General features: G+C 37.8%; 1 protein-coding gene across 1 annotated transcript; it reads right to left on the reverse strand.

Moving 5' to 3' along the window:
- Positions 1-495: 495 nt before the first annotated feature.
- On the reverse strand, positions 496-22976 carry LOC137255203 (serine/threonine-protein phosphatase 4 catalytic subunit). Its single transcript, XM_067792624.1, has 9 exons — positions 22867-22976; positions 9457-9488; positions 8931-9054; positions 7747-7899; positions 7001-7174; positions 6391-6517; positions 5399-5588; positions 4829-4907; positions 496-4448 (listed from the first exon to the last, which is right to left on the reverse strand). Exons 2-9 carry the CDS (start codon positions 9480-9482, stop codon positions 4398-4400), a joined length of 924 nt encoding a protein of 307 aa, XP_067648725.1. The 5' UTR covers positions 9483-9488; positions 22867-22976; the 3' UTR covers positions 496-4397.
- Positions 22977-23375: the final 399 nt, after the last annotated feature.

The following is a 23375-nucleotide window of genomic DNA, read 5'->3' on the forward strand; positions in this document are numbered from 1 at the left end:
AAATATTCACATTCAGACCAGACAATCCAGTGATCAACAGCATAAGCATTGATCTACTCAATTGCAATGTCAATATGTGTTAATAAAGTCAGTATGCTTGACCACTTGATCTCACTAGTAGCCTCATACAACAAACATGGGGTTCAGATGACAATTCTAACCTGCATCTTCATGGTTGAGTGGGGTTTTCATTGGCAGGCACTGTATCTGTCAAGCAGACACCTTATTGTGGTGTTACTCTGCCTGCCAATCCTACAAACTATCATAAGTGTGCATTGACATTGGACTTCACCATACAGGGATTCCAACTCAGTTCCCAGCTACCATTTCAACAGGAATGAGTGAGTATGGTTTTATGCTACTTTTAGCAATATTCCAGCAACATCATGGCAGGGGGAAACTACAAAGTAGGCTTCACACACTGCACCCAGGTCTTCAAGGAGATCAGCCAGCATATTACCCATCTGGCTACCCTATCACAGTAATGATACAACCAGCAAAGAAACAGACATGTTTTATTGTTATTATTCATTCACATAATATACAATTGTCAGACTTGTGTGAGCACAGACAGACGGTCATATCAGACATAGCATCAAAACACAGCATGAAGTATGTACATTAGCAAACTGACTGAAACCCGAGGCCTCATTGGAAACAGGTTCTCATAGACCTGTTGAAATCATAACACACGTTAGAAGGAAGGCAGGATGTTGTGTAGGACCAAGACAGGTCCTGACAGTTCTGGAGTATGGAATGGGTTCTGATCTATAGACTTATTGCTGCAGCAGAAACGACTCAGTCGTTGCCTGAGATCCTAATGACGTGACTGTAAATATACCAATGATAGAAATGAACAGCTGCTGTCGGGACACACTTTTGATGAGGGCCATCATGTAAAAGGATCCATATAGGTACAGAAGAAATACTGCTTTATCAAATTCCTGGATTAGCAATATTTGAAACTGAGAGGGTCCTGAGTCTGCACTGTAGTAATGAATCAAAGGAACCTGTAAGACTTTCACGCTTTAAGATTTACCAAGTGACAACTGAAGCCACTTCAGAAGAAGCTATTACTGGTTAGTGGTTAGTGGTTAGCCAACTTACTCTCGAATATGCTCATCGATTAAGATACTCTTCGTTTTCCACACTACACCAAAAGATTATATATATGTATAAAGTAGAAATATCTCCATCCCATGCAAACACTGAAGAATATAAATTGGGTCATATTCTGTAAATAAGGACACTGTCGAAGAGAAAAATAGAAAAATATTTTGATGTGAGACATGAAGACAGACAGGAGCCTCAGTAAGACGCTACTTACCCACATACATGTTTTAGAAGTTAAAGAATAAGATTATTATTCTACTGTACAAACAACCAATATTACCTCATCTTCCAAACCAGTCAAAGCCTTCAGCAATAAAACGGTGCAATGCATGGTTACCACATACATCTTCAACCCAACACAGTGAGGTGCCATATTGATGGTGATGATGTCTGTTTTCATGACAGTTTGAATGTTGTCACCCTATATCTGTTGAACTAAGTTTATTTTGTATTCCACACACACACACATGGGACATGTTTATGCTTGAACTAAGGGACCTGATAAATCTGATAATATATTTGGCATTTGTCATATTCTTTATATAACTGTGAGACAGTTATAGCACATCCTGTAACTATGGGTCCTGATATACCTTGTCCTGTAACTAAGGGACCTGATATACCATGTCCTGTAACTATGGGAAATTACATGTCATATCTAATAGCTATGGGATAAGCTATACCACATCCTGTAACTATGGGACCTGATATACCATATCCTGTAACTATGGAACCCAATATTTGATGTATTTGCACTGTGACTATGGGACCCGATATACCCCATAATGCTGGGAGATGCAAGTGTGGGGAATTGAGCTCCTAACTATCTCTCCCTCCACAGAGGTAATGCTGACTGTAAAACTAACTGTTGATCGATGGAGGAGCTATTATACATAGGCTCCAATGATTGTCCTGTGTGGATCATTGTATCGACAGCAAGGGCAGGTCACTCTAATCAACTAACCCATTGAGTTGAGGCAGAATAAAATATTGACTGCTGCCTCGTTGCTGCAGGCACTCACAGTCATTACAGGTTGGTCAAAGTAAAAATTCCATGTTACATCATCCATACAGAAGACGCAAAGGGAGACAACTGTAAATCTGGCATGATTGCACTCATATATACTCACAGAGGCAAGGAAAGAATGGTGCCATCAGATTATTACATATTGATGACTTTGTCATACAAAAATATACAACTCTCATCAATGATGTGCAGAGTTCAAATGAATATGAATGCTGAAGTCAACACTGACAGCAGCAAGGAGCTGCAGTAACAATGACAGACAAAGAGGGTATACTGTTATATTACAATGAGTGATATGCTGTGTTGGTATATTAAAAGGTGAAGCAACTCGGCTGTAAGCTACTGCGGGTTTGACTCCATCCACATCATCCTTGACCTTCACTTTTCAACATAGCTTCAAAATGGTCTGTTCAAAATATATCGCCAGAAAGAATTTGTTGAACGTTTCTTTCAAACTGCATGAGTCAATCTGTCACATATTGAAAGTAACAAGTGTTCCGTAAATTCTTTTGAGTGATAAATATTACACTGGATTGATGAAGATGTACAAAACACACAAGGTAAGATTGTACAGGGATGTACCTTCAACAGGCAACAGGCAAATAAGGGAGGTAACTCTAAGGTTTGGTTTTTAACCTTGAACAGTATTTCATCAGCTTCAGTGGCACAACAACATGTCAGCATTACATGGAAGTAATACACATCTGGGCCCAATGTGATTGTAGTGTTATGACAATCGTAAGCCCACATTTAAGTATGGGAGTTACGACGACTATAGCTTTAAGAGAGTGTGAAGGAATGTGGCCTTGGACATTTACTGCTTTGAAGAAATCCACATGCATGGAAATGGTGCTGAAAAACCCAGAAACATCAACAGGTCAAAGCTGGGCATAATCAAAAATATTAAGGTAGTCAAAGCAAGGGCTTACAGTCTAAGCCAGGGCCACAGTGAACTGTAGGGCCTATGATGATTTGCTCCTTCCCAATCAATGCCAACTGGGCATAATGAAGATTCATCGAGATACTAAGGACATGGGTCAAAACAAATTTGGTATGATCTATGAATGGATGTTTTGTAAAGCTATGTTTGGTCACAGGGTAAGGAATCCTACAAAGAGACCCAGTCTCAGACAAGGAGTTCGCCATACATCAGAAATTAAAGTATTGTTGCTTGAACCCTGGGATATCAAGATAAACAGTAAAAAACATGATATTATTATGTATAACCACAGTTAACAAATCCTCATCCTAATGACACAAAAATCTCAGCGGACAAAGTACATGTAATCTCAAACATCAGGATATCTATTCCTCTCCATCTTCCCACAGTCCAGCCATGCTTCAGATTGTCCTGAGGCCCAGGATAATACCTTAAAAACAAATGACCAGATTGCTCTACTTGAGCAATAATTGAGCTAAATCCAGACAACAGGCCCATCAATTACACAGGTAAACAACCAACCTGCATCCCTCATTAAGTGCCATATATCTGTGATCAGAAGATTCCACCCTAGCCCTGCTTTGACAGATAACACAGGTCGTCACAAAACTGAAATACACACATTTGATCTCACACAAATCGTCAGTTTCTCACTAGCTCCAAGGACAGTGAATCTGTCTCGACGACCAAACCATTTGACACAGTCACTCCATTGTTAGTACCTACGTTTCCATTCCAATGTGGAATGACATTAATCATACACTAATTCATCACAATATTTCATACATCTAAAATGTAAACATGAATTGTTCAAATTCTTTATTATACATGAATATCCACAATTTGAGGGGAAAAATAAAAAACATGTATGGGTAAAATGACAGGTTGGTACATTCAGTGTTTTGAGAAAACACAAAGTGTAAATTAATCACACAACTTCTTCACTTTTGCCGACAGTGGCCTGTACGAAGTATCAGTGATGCTGTTGTGAATCCAGAGGTCCAAAGCACAAAGCACTTGACCTCACCTTGGTTCCAGAGGCCATGACACTGAGTGAGCGAGTTGGATTTATGAAGCTTTTTCCAAAATTCCAGCAATATCGCAACAGCAGAGAACAGAAATGGGCCTCACATATATTACCCCTGTGGGAAATCGAACCCGTGTCTTTGGTGTGACAAGCAACAACATTAACCACGAGACGGGAGAGACTTCCAGTTGGGCTGCTGTCGCTGTCTCGTGTCCTCTGTGTTGATGATGTAATGACGGTGAAATGAGTATCTTACAATGGGATGTACATGAGTCTACAGATGGTGCTGGTTAAAGGAAGTAGTCTGGTTGTGGTTTCTTCGATGGTATACCTCGTGATTCCTAGAAAAGGTAGCAAAACACGTCAATGAAATATTTGTGTACAGACATGAAAGGCAACAATTAATAAATCAACAGAGAGTGAGCATGTTTTTCAATCAAATCATTCAAGGCATCAGTGAATATTGACTATCCTGATTTATATGATGCAACAAGTCCATCAAATGACAGCCAATTCTTTTAAAATTCAAGCATACAGCTAAATTGTAAATAATTAATGTATAACATGTTTGTTTGTACAGCCAGATGTAATAGAAAGATAAATATTGTTTATAGTTATTATGATCAAGAAAATATTTCAATGCCTATGCATGAACTCAGAACTTGCACAAGAGTATCTTGATCACTATGTCGAGTAAGGTTACTGGGTCACTGCGACCTACCTGTGGTGCTGCCTCAAAGATTGTGAAGTCCCTCTGCAAGTGCTCATCTAACTCCAGGATAGCAGCTACGTTTCCACATCTACCAAAACACAAAACTCAGTCAACAGTGGTCTAAATGGATTCACAACACAAAATATGTCGAAAGGACTCAATACCACTCTTCAAACAACACACATTTGTGAAGAACTTGCTTTTAATAACTTGGCTGGTCTCCAGTGTTTGAAATTAAGGGGATCCCTGAAGTGTTCAAGAGAATCCAGAGGAGAAACAATTCATCATATCTACTAGTCTCATAGTCATTTCAGAATAGTAGCTAATTAAGTGCAGAATAAACTATGGTTACAACCAACTTAAGGAACTACCATTTCAGTTTGTTATAACATAATTCCATAGAATGCATGTCTAATATTTACAGCAAGACCTAAAAACAGTTTCGTCATTTTGTTATAAGCATATTCTTCTATAACGTAGTTCACTGTACTAGATTTGAGCAGGCAACGACTAATCCCTGTAAATTATCACCAGATCCTGAGTAATGTCAAGCTACAGTGTGAAGCATTGTAGACATACCTGTAGCAGTAGTTAGGGGCAGACCACACTGTTAATACTGTTTCATTGAAGTGCCACTTGTATCCTTCCATCACCAGCTGATGTGCTCGGCAGATCAAGTCAATGTCGTTAGCAGCATTAAACTGTGCAACTACGTCACTGCCAAACAAGTACCCTGCTCCACGCGGACTCACCCCCCAGCCCTGCATGTCTGGAGAGAGAAACATTCAAGATAGAAATACTCAATTTAAACATTAATACCAAATATCAGTGAAGGGAATAGGGCACATATGACCACTCTGGACAGGATAGATGTCTAATGGACGGCTTAAATTTAGGGCTGGCCAGACTGATGGACAAATTCTTAGATAATGTGTTCCATATCCCTGAGTAAAGTCACCACATCTCAAAACCTATTTTATCAAATTGATTGTTATTTTCTTTTCTTTGGACTGTCTGATCTGGTTAAATCCATTTTTGACTGGCAGCATTTTGAAGAATTGATGTCTGGCTGGGTTTTTGGCTTATTACACACTCCCCAAATACACAAGAAGAAGAGAACTTGTCCTAATATGTAATCAAAGGTAAGTACTGGTTTGCAGTCTAACTATCTTAGAGAACTTTATAAGAACAAAAATTCATGTTCTTCAGAAGTCTAGGGGTACAAAACCCATGAGCTGATATATCCAACTAGGTTCAAAGTAGCTGATAAATGCAACTATGTCCAAAAGCTTTTGCAGCACTTAGCAGCCTGTAAAATGCTTCATAAAACGAAATAGTATCAATGGATAGACATGGAATAAATCCTGTGTGGATTGGGACCCACATCCTCAACAACCTTATCCCAAGAACTGTATCTGGATTATGTTATCAATTGTCCCACCAGTATATTAAAGAAATTACTTCCTGATACTATAAAAAAGATCTTTAATTATCAGCAAACTGAATGTTTTGATCAGCACATGTGAACATTCCTTTTCTGTGATCTTGTCACTGACACATCTGTGACTTACCTTCAGGATCTGACCACAACAGATCACACATTGGTCCATCGTGTGGTACTTCCTGTTTCCGGTCAATAGCTCGGATCTGGTCAAGTGTCTGAATAGAGGGTGAGAGACCACCATGGACGCAGAATATCTGAAACATGAAACATGACTGTGTACACTGCTGTACAAGACAACCTTGACAAATGAGAGTAAAAGACAGCGTAATAGCCATATCTTATCATACTAACGTTATCTTAACACATCACACTAACCATATCTTAGCACAAAGCCATGTCATACTACTGCCATATAGTTGCCAGTTGAACAATTATATGCATCTGAATTAAAGCACCAGATTTCATGTTTTTCTGTTGTGTGTACTTTTTAATGTAACCACACACTGTCCATGTTGTTGACAGCGTATCATGCCTTGAATAGCTTTGCAAAGCCTGTACGTAACTGGAAATACCAAACTGCCAGTATATATTCCAACATACTCTAGCGACTTCTTTCCTGTCCTTGTAATGCAATCCATGGGGATTCTACATAAGACTATTACAGACAGCAGTCACAAGGCCCAAGATTATAAGTGTGGCAAGAAATAACCTGCAACACCAAGGCTGTAGACACCTACCTTTCCATCAATAATAGCTGATAAGCTGAGATAGTCAAAGATCTCTGTGCAGTATCTCCAAACAGTGATGGAGCCATATTTGCGGAGACACTCATCGTAGAAGCCGTACACCTGTGTGATCTGCCGACTCTCGTGATTTCCTCTGATCAAGGTTATTCTGTCTGGATATCGTACCTGAAAACACAACACAAAATGTGAAACCAGAGACTGTATCATACAATTTCTGACTTCTACTGAGGTTGATCCAATGATGTTCCAACCTTGGACATGTGACAGGCGAACTAGGTGAATATCTAATGTCCAAGGTCAATAAATCATTAGAATCAACCTCACTAGAAGTCAATAATTGTCTCATTATGTGACAAAAGTACTGTGTGACATCCTCCATTTTGATGCTGATGGGACAACTCTAAATCAACACAGTCACAGGGACGAAGCGATGCCTACTGCTTCCTTATCTAGCATGGCGCACACAGTGGTGAGTTCACTGTTGGACTAACCCAAATCTATTTTTAGCAAACGGAAGGTGCTTGGATTGGCTTATCAACCTTTTGCAACGAGGTGAGGTTGACATGCTTAGCGCCAAAGGTGTCATTGTGACCAAGTGGGCCAATCAAAAAGACAGAAATCTAACGGTCATTTAATATTTAACTAATCATACCTATGTTTCCGTTTTGAAGTAAGTATCTATGATACTCTATTCTCTCTTTGTTGCAAAATCCAAGATTACTTTCATAGTTACATACCTTAAGAGCTAGCAGTAGTAAGAATGTCTCCACACTGTAAAACCCACGGTCTACGAAGTCTCCCATGAAGAGGTAGTTTGTGTCGGGAACATCCCCTCCAACTTTGAACAGTTCCTTGAGGTCATAGAACTGACCGTGAATGTCTCCACATACCTGAAACACAAAAGACACAGGTGTTCACACCAACCGATCAATCAAGTGAGTTGATGGTTATAATGGCTCCTGATAGATAAATTGGACCCAGTTGTAAACAGCTGTCTTTGTGTAATGGTGATCGTAACTATCATACCTAAACAAGCTTACGATAGTTGTAGCTCTAAGGTAACTTTGGACAGGGAGGTAGCCCAGTGGTTAATGCGCTTGGTCATCATGTTGAAGATCCAGGTTCGATTTCAACATGTGACAACCTGCCATGCCCATTTCTGGTGTCCTCCCCACTGTGATTTTGCTGGAATATAGTGGTGTAAAACTGAACGTGCTCATGTACTAACACCAGTTTGTAAATGAGGCCCTTTCATAATGAAAACCTATTGTACTTTGTATGGCAGTGTACATTCTATATTGCTCCAAGACTGAGGAACTGATCATAAACAAATATGCAAAACACATTTGTCAGGGTACTCCTCTTGTTGGAACTGTTGTACTGTAAGTAAGCTCCATGACATGGCTAAACACATCAAGTAACTTCAATGACATGAGCACAAGGCATGAGGGGTCACTTTGAGGAGCTGCAATGCAATGCTTGAAAAAGATGCACATCAACAGTGTTCTTATCGCTTATGAAAAGGTCTCCTCACAAAGGTTATACATCGCTCATATATTTCACCAAATAACACTACAGAAGATGACAGTACTTATATTCCTTAGTCGTTTAACACCATACTCAGACAACATCCCAGCAGTTTGCAGACAATCAAATTAAGACCAGACAATCTAGTGACTAACATCATTAGCATCTACCCACACAACTGGAACATGAAAACTTGTCAACCATGTGAGTGAGCCTGACCACCAATCCTGTCAACTGCCTCGTAGGACAAAGTGAGGATCAGTTCTTAACAATCTTCTTCATGGCCTTCTATTAATGATCTGACCTGGTACAAGTGACAATGCTACAGATGGATGTGCGAAACACATTTCCACTCCCTTACACACCAGACAAACACAAAGCTGCAAGCCCTTACTGTGACAGGGGAGTCCACTCGCTGGACATTGCTCTCTTCCACCAGAATTTCCCTGGCTTTGGCACACAGAGCCTTCACCTCACTCTCCTTGATCACCTCACAGCGACGCAGCTGCTCAATTTGTCTGTAACAGAAACACAACATTAATACCTAATAATCAACACCAACCACACAGTATGCTGTTATGGAAATATTTGTTGGCCGAGGCTTTAACATGTTGAACATCGATGAAAAAGTGTATCAAGTATCAAAGATCTGATATTCACAATAAATTCCAATATTATCTTTCTAGACATCAGACAAATTTGCAAAGCTACTTCATTCAAAATAGGCAATTTATTCAAAATTACATTCTTTCCTTCCGTGTATTTTAATGTTGTATTCAAAGTAACAATGCAAAACTGTGCATTGAATACGTTAAAATCTTTTCCTCATTACTGGTCCTGTTTGAAGAAAAACAAGTCAAACCCCAAACATGACAGATAATGTTATCATGAAAAAGGTTTCTACACCTGATAAAACTCACCTGTCAAGGTCGCTCATGTCACTCATCTTGACCTGAAACATAAAACACACAAATATAGATATCTGAACAACATAATCAACATCTGACGCTTTTATTTCAGATATTCAGCTATACCATGTCTCTAAGTATTCAACAATGGGCTAGTCAAACTAGTGAGTGACAAAATCAACAATGTACCAGCTTGTGTTGTTAAGGTTGGTGGTTTTATCATTTTATTGTTTAATCCCACACTCAACAACATTTCCACTATATGGAAGGGTTCTGTAATATTTAACTCTGAGCCAGAAAATCCAGTGATCAACAGCACAAGCATCGATCTATGCAAATGGGATATGACGACATGTGTCAACAAAGTCAGCGAGTCTGACCACTCGATGCTGTTAGTCGCCTTTATTGATAAGCATGGGCTGCTGAAGACCAATGCAAGCCAATTTTAAGACACATGTGATCACAAGGTGACCTTATTTGACCATGATTTAAGGTAGCGTGTACAAACAGGTAGAGCTGTTACAATTCACTAACGTATTCTGTGAATTGAATCGTATCACTTCATTATTATCACTAAATTTGAATACAGACCTAACTGCAACTGTAAGCTCTAAATGAACAAGTCTAGACTTTGTCAGATTATCTCCCATTACACTTTGGCTCCTTTTCAACATAAATGGGTTTACTCGTTACTATCCAAATTATATATATATATTCAGAGACTAAGTGTTAGTCTAGGATTTCATCATATTAGTCGAGAAGCCCCTGCCAAAGTCAGTGTGTATCTGACATAGTTTCATAAACAGCATGTAAAGTATACAAACAAAGGCAATATATGATTTGTAAAACACTGAGACAAGGCATAAAGGTACCTACATTGTAACACAACACTACAGTAGAACTGTTTCTAGTGACTGCCCATACCAAATACTAAATAAATCACAATATAAAACTTGACCCTTATCATGCCAGAAGTTGGCCCACTCCAGTCTGCTACCTTGATAAAGCAATACACACAAGCGATAAAAAAGAGATTACAGTCTACTTTTGAATACAGAAAAGCTGGGTTGTAAAGTAACATCCATTGTGCCTTGGAATGCATGTATTGGTACTCCATCAACAGCTGGTGGGAGTCATGCAGTATGAAGATATTGTAGTACCATCATCATGCATAAATGTATAAATATTTCCCGTGTTAGTTTTCCACCCACCATAGTCACAGCTGGTTATGGAAGTCAAACTGACAGCTTGTATACTGCCTCCATACATACTAACGCTAATCTAATGATGCTCCTGGTATCATGATGTAAACATGACACACTCACTTGACCTACTGACCGACTTGTAGCTGTCAATCATCACAACTTCACGTCACTAGCACAAACAAGAGGAAAGGGCACTTAAAGACGTGACATGGGGTAGTAGTGGTCAAGACAGAGGCTAGAGAGTCATGTCATTACAACATGGATCACTCTGCATGGTACACCTCGGACTAGGCAATGTTATAATGCTGCGGATGACTCTGTACTTGTGTTCTCTACCTTGGTCAAAATGATGGTCCGAAAGACAGTGTTACTGCAGTCTCAAACCACTGTGAACTCTATCTCAGTTTCATACAGAGACCCCACATGGACACAGTATACTCACTCTGAGCAAACCTGTCTTGCGTTATTATCTACATTCTAAACTTCATAGAGGAAAACAAGTACTTTGCTATCTTCTCTTGTCATTCAGTGAACACCTAGCCCTCTAGGTTCTCTCACTGTGACTTATTCAACTAGACCGATGCATCTTAAAACAGTCATTACCCTCATATCCTGTTGATTTACTGCCACTCAGGTTACTAGATGTTGCTAGATTAATGTCATCTACACATCTTCAGAAACTTCACAAACATTCCAAACATATCAAATCTCATTCTGCAAAACCTCGGTGATACCTCTGAACCCATACCACCATTCTTGAACTGCTTAACTGTTCTCAAAAGAAAAAATTACAATGAAAATAAACCAGTCCCCAAATTCAACATGATTATCTCAGAAAAAAAAAAATCACAAATTCTTACTTCGTGACTTGTCAGCTATCCAACTAAGTTTGTGAGTATCCAAATGGAGATCAATTGGTATTATCAGACAGGGTATGTAACTCCTGATATCCTTGCTGCACCCACAGATCAGTACTGCATGCAAGATGACACACAGTTCCAGTAGTAAGAGCCAAGCAGCACCAAGACGTCCCACTCTGTATATGCTCTGTAAATATTGGCTAATTTGATAATATGTGAAAGCGGCAGCCTCCTGGGATGTGTTCGTACCCAGACTGTCAACAGGCAACTACTGGCCAAATGGCTGTGTGTGTATTTATACCTGACCACGGGGAGCGACACCTGTAATCATTGCTGAGTAACACACCTGGGATAGGCACACTGAGCCGGTGACCCCTCTATGGTGGCCCACAACAGACACTCATAACACTGATATCTGATACCACAAAGTCGCAATTCACTCTCTGCTAACAAAAACACTGACTTGTTTTGAATCACGTTTGACCTATATTCCACAGTGACGTGATTTACATATAAAAAATTGGTCCAATGCATGCTACAACATGCAGATAACCTACTGAGACCAGATAACAGATTGATAACTTGACCAGGTTAACATCAAGCTATCACTGTTAAATATGACTCAGGTGATAATTATAAATCACTGACTCACAAAGAATCATGACATTGTAGGCCATAGTTTAAATTAGCACATTTGAGACTTTAAACAACCGTGTACTTAAGGAGGAGGGTTTTATGGAAGTTAACTTCTTTTTAATATGGAGAACACAATGATTCACAGGATATACTTACTCCTTTATCAAGTGTCACTATTATATTAATGCTATTAAATGCCATTCAAACACTGATCTGAATGGCATACTGGATTTTAAGGTATAACGTTGATATTTTAAGTCAACAACTTAGAAATATCATGATATGCTGGATATAACAAAAATATTTTCATAACGCACATACTGAAAAATGACATTTTTTAATGTAATAGAACACACAAACCAAACATATCAATTAAATATTTAATATTTGAATGTCCTATCTTCTCACTGAACATCAAAACCATTTCCATCTTGAAAAATGTTAACATTTTTGTGGCAAAAAATTTTCAAATGCACTAGAAATGATCTAAATCAACATCACAATCTACAATGACTTACCAAAACTTCAGCATGCTCGATCCAAGGTCAGAGTCCAGTATGGCTTTTACTGGATTTACTTGTGTTTTCAGTGAACCAAATTGTATTACCTCATGAATTCGTTCTACAAGGTCACTAGAGTCAAATATTCATACATTCTTAAAAAGGAACATGGTGTTATTTATCCATAATTTGGAACATATCCCAAGACGAGACGAGTTAATGCTTTAACCACTAGGGTACTCCATCACCTTAATTTGATAATAACATGGTCAGTGGTCATAGTGGTGATACAGCAACAGTCAACCTGCTCAAACCATGTCAAATAATGTATCTTGTTGTAGATCCATTGAAACAAAAACCAACACTTCAACTGCCTCTTTGTTATACTCTTGGCCCAATATTCATGACATGTCTACCAATAATAACAATAATAGTATAACTCCACATATTTGCAGTAAACATGCCAAAATCTACTCAAAAGAATGTCTAAGAAGAGGGTAAAAAACATACAACTGCCTATAACAGATCTGTATCATTTAAGATGTGTAATCTCCAAAACATACAAACTAACTTCCTGCCTGAATGTATAACCATTCACCACATAAGTAATCTTCCTTTACCTGAGCTAATAACTAATTACAAGATTTCATGTACAGACTGGCTGTGGTTGCCAGACTGCCTTGGGCTACTTACATCACGTAATCCACACTAAAAAATCCGGATATATCTACTGCCAGCATGTACCTGATGCATGAAGCTGGTTTCCCTCAATGAAACGGTTTCCAAATGTTTTCTTATCAAAAAGTAATTCAAGGGACATGTAAGGTGGAAAAATGCTTATAATTTGATCATTTTTCAGTTTCTTCTGTTTTCATTTCAAAAAGGAAAGTCAAAATAACATGTCTTTTGTTTGAGTCAATGTCAACCATTTCAAAATGTCACTATAACCATATTCATGACATTTAATGCATGTAGTTGTTGATGCTCTAAATCAATCAAAACAAAGGACTACTACTACTACTACTACTACTACTACTACTACGACTACTACTACTACTACCAGTTTACAAGTGTTGCTGTAATAGTGATAGCAGCAGCAGCAGCAGTAGTAGTAATACTAGTAGTAGCATAGTAGCAGCAGGAGCTGCAATAGTATTATTGATTGACGTGGTAGTGGCAGTAGTAACAGTAGTAGGTGTAGTCATTTGTTGTGATAGCCATAGTAGTAACAGACCTTTTGTAAACTGCATAATTCCAAAGTACACATGAAGTGCTACTCCACTACTGACTTGGTCAATGGTTCAAAGGTCAACAGTCACATTCCATCTAATCATATAGGGTAACTAATCTCTGCTGGCTGAAGCCAACTATTGTATTTCTATCCTACTTCTAAAGGTACTTCGGTGAATTATCAAATATCTCTGATTGTTCTAAGAATTGATATTTTGTCATAGAAGGTTTAAAAATATATTTTATTTTCATCACAGCAAATGTAATCCGCTTCAGATCTGCCATCTAACTTATTGTTACAAAGGAATCATAATAAGTCTTTCATTGGAAACGAATCAAAACCCTAAATACTGTAATAAAGACAATGCCCTTTCTTTTTCTTATTAAAAATATGCACACTTTTGACTGGTATGCACACAGCTCTTCATTCTCGTATATTCCATTCATATATACATACAATAGCAGCAACCCACCTAACTAATAATTATGGTATACCTTACAAATTAACTAGGTCAGTGAGCACAGCCTCAATACATGTTAATGTTACATGGAAACACTCAAGCATGAAACTGATCGAGTCTCACAAGTTCATACAGCTATACATAAAGATAGGGTTCACACTGTAATCATAAGTTAACATATAACTTCATTATTACAATACCTAAGTGGTAATTTGTCTTTCAAAGACATGTTGAGTATATTGTAATGATGGTGTAATGTGACAACTTTGATGTTTATTCACCAACAAAACTGCTTTGTTACAAGCTAAATACTGCACTGGGTAATATGTCATGGACTGGGTCTATGACAATGTCAATAATTAACTACTGGTCTAGACAATCCAGTGATCGACAACGGAAGCATCAGTTTATGGAATTGGAACCAAATGACTTGTATGAAACAAGGCAACAAGTCTTTACACCAGATCCCCTTTAAGTTAAACCTCCTGAAACGAGGATTGGTTGCCGAAGGAAAGTTCCAACCTGGAATCTTTCCAAAAGTCAGTACTATAAATGTAAAAGATGCTTCTAAAAGAGGATGGATGCACAACCCAACACACTCTACTGTACACACAGAAGTCTTACCTCTATGGTATGTAAAGGCATCACTGATCAATAAGCAAGTTATTCATAGGGCTACTACAAATGCAATGAGGCGAATATGACTATAACTATAAGGTAATATATTTCATGAAACAATAAGAAATAAAGTCTTTGACATGTTCTGACCAGGCCAATTTATGACAATGGCTGGTAACCAAGTTATTATCAAATGAAACACTCAGGGATGTTGACTTACCTTCCCTTGCTTGGAATTCAAGCAAAAGTACTCCAAATAAAACAATCCATGGATATTTTACTCTAATGATCACAGTATGCAGCTTGATTCTCTGAATATGTGAATGAATTGTAACAATTGTAACAGCCCTAGTTTTAATGTTGTTCACATCCCACAACAATATCATTAAGTCAAAATGGCTGCCCATCAGGACACTATCATGATCTATCATACATAGAGTTAACACACGTGGTCTATAATAGTTGCAGAGCTAAAATCACCTTGCGCACTAGGTCCCTGACCATGCAGAAAGGATGTTTGTTTCAAAGTGACTTACCAATAAACATGTCTCAAACGCTCATGGCTATGTCACTGTATGCTCTGCCAGGACGGATATCTGAAGTTTTGGTTTTTGTCTCTTGCACTTTCTAGTCTGCTGAGAACTACAGATAAATCTGAAATCTAAATTATTCCAAACAGAAGCTGCTCCAATATTTAAGTATTATTACCACCAAATCATCAAAATTAAATTTTACCTTTTCCCAGGGAAATTCCACCGTGTGGAGCTAGTGGTAAATGTCTGCCACACTGTGTTCTCCCAGATCAAAATACGGCCCTATTGTATCCCACTGCTAGTCTCCCTCAACACTTTAGACACAGTGAACAGTCTAACATGCTGAAGTAGGCCATCTGTACTGCTGGCAGGAACTGATCATATACCATAGCTTCTTGTGAATGTTGCAGACTGACACAGCTGAACAGTGTTCATTGTATACTCATAACATGCACAAAAAAACAACATATAAATTATAGCTGACACCACCAGATTTGGCAATTTGGGGTTTTTTTTGTTTGGTTGTTTCTTGTATGCTGTTGCATTCAGCAATATTCCAATGACAATGGTCTGTAAATAATCAAGTCCAGACAAAACAATCCAGTGGTCGACATCATGAGCATTGACCCGCAACTGGAGTACAATGACATGTGTCAACCAAGTCAGAGAGGCTAACCACCTTATCTAGTAGGCTACAAGCAAAGGTTACTAAGATAAATTTAACATGGATCTTTATGTGAAACATTTTGCAACTAAGCAAGCTAAAATTTTACTTTCCAGAAATTGCATGTCAATGTTCCAAAACTATAAATATATTACAGCTGTTGCATAACACTCTAATGTTACTGTTGTCTTATCATGAAAAGTGAGCCCTCTGGTGAACTCGAGCTGATCAGCTGTTCACTGCAGACGAGCAGTTCTTATAAAAAGATTGATTTAAAGAGAATTCAATAAATCCCTCAATATTTTCACTAAACGTGTAGTAATATACTTGAACATGTCAATCCCAGATGGAAAGATGCAAGCGGTTGCAGATCAATGTTTTGTGTTAGCCCTAGACATGAAAATTTAGGAGTTATCATGATACCCTGGTGTCATAAGAGGGAGTCAAGGACATGTTATTGGGTGTAAAATTCAGTATGAAACTTTCATCAAGAGATCAACTGTGATTGTGTAATAACACTTAAAAGAACAAGGCAAAGCAGGTCAGGTTATTAATCAGCACTGAGCAGTTAACTGGCATACAATAAACTAAGTGGTTTTAAGCAAGAGCAAATTACATGCTTAGATTATCTGAACTTGCGGCCCAGTTATACGTAGGTTTTCTGTGTCAGGGCAGTGAATGTTGATTTTATGTGCAAGAAGAGAAACAATACACTGTTGATTTAATATCAGAGGTTAAAATTAAATATGAAAATCATGGGATGCCCGTTATTGCAATAATCACAAGGTAAAACATATTCAAATACTACATGATGTAAAAATATAACTGTAAATGGGTTAAATGCTTACTCATTGTATCTAACCTTGAACATTACACTGAAGTGTTTCCATGTATTATTTACGCAAAAGCAATAATGTCAGCTACTATTTAATAAAATTCACTGGGTTTTCACAGTGTTAATAAATAAGTAAATACCTCTTAATCAATATCAAATGCTACATTCTGTTTCCCATGACAACGAACGGGATAACTGGATCCTGGGACCTGTGACGAAGATAAATGGACTGACTTCTTTTCAAAGACCTACATCTGTATGAACTCAGAACATTCAGAAAGAATTTTAATCATGTTGATCACACATGCATTGCTTCTATCCATGGGCCAATCAATCAATGTAGTTGGTTAATAATGGTTAATAATTTGTATTTGCTATATAATGCCACCTCCAGGCTCCTCCTTTCATTGGTTTAAGCTACACTAACAACTAGTCTCTGAAAGGAACATATTCCAGCATTTTCACAGAACAAATCCAGTTCCTTAATAATAATAATCATAAAATATATCCATAAAGGAGTCCACAAACTTTCTTCAATTTCCTTGACTTGCATGGGCTTTCTTGAATTTATTTGTTCAGGAATTGTATAACACACTACCTTTAAGCCTACCTGACCAACTTCTGGACCAATCTGTAAACAATGTATGTATGACTATAAGCATCATACAAAGAAACAATGTACATGACAGCAGGTAGACCTGAACACTAGTCTAGGAGTTCATTACTATAATATAAATCTAGAGTGACCTGTGCTTCAACCCTAACCTATTTCTTCATACTATGAGCAGTGAACTACCACAGAATGATGATGGACTGTACATAGTTTACCGCATAAAACTGTCCCTAACTGCACATCCTCTTACCAATAATATTGTGTATTACTTACTTCAAATATGCTGTTCCACAATTACTCAGTTACTTCTGTATAAAACATATACAAAAATGTATGTAACACTAACAGATTTGCTTAACTACCAAAGCTTTCAACCTGTGTACCTATATATCTTGACAGATCCTTACTGACCCAGGGAAGGCATTACACATACATGAACTCAAACCAGTCCTGTAAATAATTCATTATCAAGACACTAGGTTTCATGTTTTGTTATTCTTTCATGCCAGAAGACAAATATCAATATGCTGTGTGAACAGTCAATTCTAAGCTTGGCGGTTACTGGGCTGCAATGAATACACTATGTGGAGAATATTATATGTAACATGAATATTAGGTAACAAATGCGAATAATTATTCATGAATATAATATTGATAAGTGTTTGATGCACAAGATGGAACCGTCATGATGACTGCTAATTCATCGTACTAATAACCACTGATCTGACATGACACTCAAGTTTGGAATGTAATAAACCAATAGTTATAGTCCACAGTACCAGGTGCAGCAAATGCAAACTAATAAGATTGGCACTACAGCAAGGCTAGTACATATTCCATCATTGCAATATCTCACTTTGATAAAGGGCACAAGCCAAGGGCTCAAGTAAAACATGTTCTGTTAAAAAAAAGTAAATATTCATTCATATTTGGTTCTGGTGACCACAAACAACGCACTGAATTCATGAAGGGATACGGTTCGATTCATGAATATGTGAGTGTCTTGTAATAGCCTTAGTGGTTACATACTAATCTTTCAGAAAGTAATGGAGCCCTGATAAACAGTGAAATGTTGCTGCATTACCTAAATCTGGTTTGTTTCACTGAGCCTTAATATTTACAGAGGGCTGTGGTGTAGCTGGATAACGCCTGTCAGTGGCACAGAACAACCTAACAAATCCTAACAGACCTCTGCTACCCAGCTGGCTAGGCTTTCATACAAAAAGTCAAGCAGTCTGCAATGTGGAAGTAAGGAATGAGTGAGTTGGGTTTTACACTGCATATAGCAATATTCCAGCAATATCTTGGCGGGAAGATACCAGAAATGGGCTTCACACATTGTACCCATGTGGGGAATGAAACCAAAGTTTTCAGTGTGATGAGTAAACTACTAGGCTTTACATGAACAATTTTACAAGGTAAAGCAGTAGAAACCATATTATTAACTTTAGTCAGTAACACACATATGGCTCAGTAGTCTCCCCATCTAAATCACCTGTAAATAAGTGAGTAAGTGAGCTAATATTTAACGTCACATTGGTAATATTTAAGCCATAACGTGACGAGAACATTCAACAATGAAAATGGCCATATGTACATTATAAAACCTGTCAATGAAGGGCAGTAAAACAACTAGAATATCTCAATTTAAATTAAAACTAGCATGGAAAGTTAAAACTAATATCACTATTTTGACAATACAATATAAAAACAGGCTATGGATCCCCAACAACAGAAGGTAGATCACCATACTAGGGACCATGGGGACTTACGACACCTTTGCTACCTACATGGACCCTAGCTGGATTTACACCATCCATTCAGCTGCTGGCAAATGTAGGAAATGTTAGCCAAAATAAAAACAAGAATACTATGTTTAAAAAGCCTGGTAAATTCACATAGACTTGAAAGTTTTTGGACTTGCGTACCCTCTCAGGAGGACAATAATTTTACAATACTTCAACCCCCTTTGAGGGTACAGCCACTAACAATTCAAGTTACTAATCTAAACTACCAATAATTAAAATGCAGCTATCTAAAGAACATAATAATCAAAATTCAGTCATGAAATCAATTTCCTTTAAAAACCCAATGATTAAATGAGAACTAACAGTGGTAAAGAGATCCTTGACAGTTTTGACATTGAAATATTTTTCCCTTGTGATTGAGAATTCAACACAGTCAAGCAGGATATGCTTGACCGTGGTTCTCTCATCACAAGGGATGCAAAATGGAGGATCCTCATCTTTCAACAGGTATGCATGTGTATACTTTGTATGACCAATATGACAGCATCGTAGGATGACCTCTTCAAATCTGGACTGACAACCCAAGTGGGTATAACCAATGTAAGGTTTTATCTCATGTAATTTATTGATGCCCACTCGGGTGTCCCACTTCTTTTTGCATCAGATCACGGATGTAAGATCAATAGCAATTTTATAGTCTGAGTATGGAATAAGAAGTGGAGTCACAGATTTGTTGAGTGCTGCCTTGGCAGCAAGATCAGCCAGTGTATTCCCTGAAATGCCTACGTGGCTGAGTAACCAACAAAAGATGATTGGCCAGTAGCAAGATCACTATATAATACACCTGTAAATAACATCCAAGGACATACTGACACAAGCCTCTGTAACGCACTGAATTTTTCTGGATTGTTTGCAACATCAGATGATAAGGGGTGAGGAACAACAGGTTAAAGTCATTTTCCAAATTTCTGCAATGAAAGTGATGCAAAGGCATGTCTGGTTCTGGTCTTTCTTAAACTAATGGGGAGTAATGCAGGGATATTTAAAGTGTCAGCTTATATTGTTAGTCCACTACATTCTCCAGTTTAGGCAGTGATGCCAAATGATTTAAGATGACAAGACCAGGCTTTATCTCATAAAACTCTAAGTACCAGTGCAACAAATACAACATTTTGACATTTTTTGGCATGACTGGACTTTGGATTATTTGATCAAAATAATATCCATAGCTGATTTTAAATTTCCTAATCTAGTAAATATCAAACTATGTAAGAAAATTATCACAAACACAAACCAACCCATGAATGATAAAACATTAAAAAACCAAAGTCTAAAACAAAATTTTTACGTCCTTTTTAGCATAAAATGACCAAATTTCAAAAGTCAGTACTAATAGCAAAATATTACCATGATTACAATATTACATAGACAGTGTTTTGCCAGTTGTGAATCACAACAATCAACATAATTAATAGTTAATGTACACAGATGGCATTTACAAGTCAAATTTTATAACAAAATGAAAATAAACTAGTTACTAGATGACTCTGGCCTCTTTTTCTCGGAAGTCTTTAACACATAAACAAGGTGAATACACAAAGTCATTTAGAAAGAGGTCAAATGTAACAGAAGCTATATCGGGGATTACACATACTTCATTGAGAAAGTATAATCCCAAGTATGACTTGTGTTACATAAACATTATTATCACAGACTTGTAAATATGGTCAATCTCAATATTTCTGAAACATCAAATATCTTCAGAAAACCTGTTTTCACCAGGAACCCTGACAACAAAATGATTTCAACAAAGCCACTTCTACATTATTAACAGGAGTAGAGCATCCTGTGTGACAATATCAAGGTCATATACTGTCTCAGCATGCTAAATATGACATGCTAATATCATGATGACTTAAAATATTTCATATAAATCCTGCTAAGATACAAATGTGATTTTTTTTTTGAGTGAAAACATTATTTCAATTTTAATACTTATGGTGAGTCTTACTTGTTGCTTCTCATTACTTTTCCTGAGACAAAGTCAAAACAAATACTTTGATTTTGATAGGATGTGTTGGATGAAAACACAATTTTTCAAAACACACCGAATGTTTCCATTCTGTCTAATGTTCATGGAAAGAGAAGCATTTAGTATGGGTATAGTGAGAAAAAGGAAAACTCGACAATATACATAATCTCAGAGATGCTTTAGAGAAGAGCACAGGAGTCGTGTGTATGTGTGGCTGCTTGTAGTAGCCTAGACTTACATGCTAGTTTTCTTACATGCTAGTTTTCTTATATGCTAGTTTTATAGTGCAGGCTCACTGAGATAACATGCTGCAGAATACCCAGCTCAAACACATTATTTTGATTCCGAGACAACCAGTCCTTGTCATTCCACTGATGCCAAATGCCAGTCAGGGACCAACAAGCACCATATTTTAACATCTTTTGGTGTGACGTGACTGATAATCAAACCTGCAACCTTCCGCTCTCCGGGCAGATGTTCTAAACACTACACCATGGTGATGGTCTAACATGATTTCAGTTGTGAAACACGATGACACCTGTTCATCAGTACATTGTGAAGTCTACATTGATTACATATGATGTTGTTTAAGTACACATCATAACAGTAAACATGCCATGTTCCTGAGTGGTGAGTGACATATTTTAACGATCATGAACAATGTTCTACAACACACAGTACAATAAACCTGACCAAGTCCATTTGGATAACTCTTCTACAAATGCTGTAAGGATGGAATACCACTGACCAATTGTATCTTGACCATCTAGTTATGGTTATGGTGACACCATTCACATCTACTGAAATATACCAAGCAGTGAAGATTTGGTCAGAACTGGTTTTCAGCAAGCCACCTTTGTCAAAACATGCAACTAATAGGATCAGAAGGTCAGCCTCACTGACTTGGTAGACACATTTTGACTTTGTGCTGTAGGCAATGTAAGATAACTATATTCTGAGACAAATCCAAATCACTAGTCATCAGGTGCTCCGATTGAGATTAACAGGCTTGGATCAACAAACCTATACTTTATGTTTACAGACTTCCAAGGTAACAACTGTACCACGTGTGTGTCTCTTTGTGGTTGTGGGGCAACTTATGTTGGCAGCTAACTTTGTTGTGATATGAATTGACGTCCCTTTCACCCAAATCAAGTGCAAGGCATTACCGGCCCTTTCACCAATCTCCAGCGCGATCACTCAGCTGCGTCAGGTAACGTCCAACACTTTCTAACGACAAAATATACAAATTTTAACCTGCTTCCTTAACAGATAAAAACTGAGACGAAACCCATACCTTCTTGAAACACTGAACATGACATAACACTTGAAAAGTCGAACGGTGACAATGTGTCTGCGCTCCTGTCTCTCGCCAATGTTCACAGGGAGTATTTTCTGTTTCTGATTTTCAACAGGTGGTGAGATACTTACAAAAACACAATCAGATATATAAAATCATCTACTATAACACTGAACAAAGCACTTACAGATAAATATGATATCCCGATCGTAAGAATCACCGATTTTCCCCCTCCGGTTACTGTCGAAACAAGTCCTGAATGGACGACTAACCCCGTTCCTGGCAGTCGCGTGCTTTGTCCGTGTATTCCTAACAACTAGTAACGTTCATAATACACAGGCGTCAGTCATTTGAGACGTACTTAGCACATATTTTGAGTTTGCTAACGCGATTAGGTTTTGAGGTTTAACCCTACTGCAAATATTATTCTTTATTGCAAAGATTTATTTAAAATAGAGCTGGAACATTTCGTTCTTTTGTTCTAAGGTGCATTGTCTGTCAAACATCTGTTGATTCATGTTGCAAATAAGTGAACTATCTTCTTGTAAAAAAATCAAATTATGACAACCATAAACCCAGTTGTCATTTTCAACAGTCAGAGTTTAGAGTTTACAGACATGGATGTCGCTCCTGGATCTGGAAGGGTAATGTTTAAAGACAGACATCCGTATTACGAAAGCGTATGAATTACGGACA

The sequence above is a fragment of the Haliotis asinina genome, chromosome 1, assembly GCF_037392515.1.
Source record: "Haliotis asinina isolate JCU_RB_2024 chromosome 1, JCU_Hal_asi_v2, whole genome shotgun sequence".
Lineage (NCBI taxonomy): Eukaryota > Metazoa > Mollusca > Gastropoda > Lepetellida > Haliotidae > Haliotis > Haliotis asinina.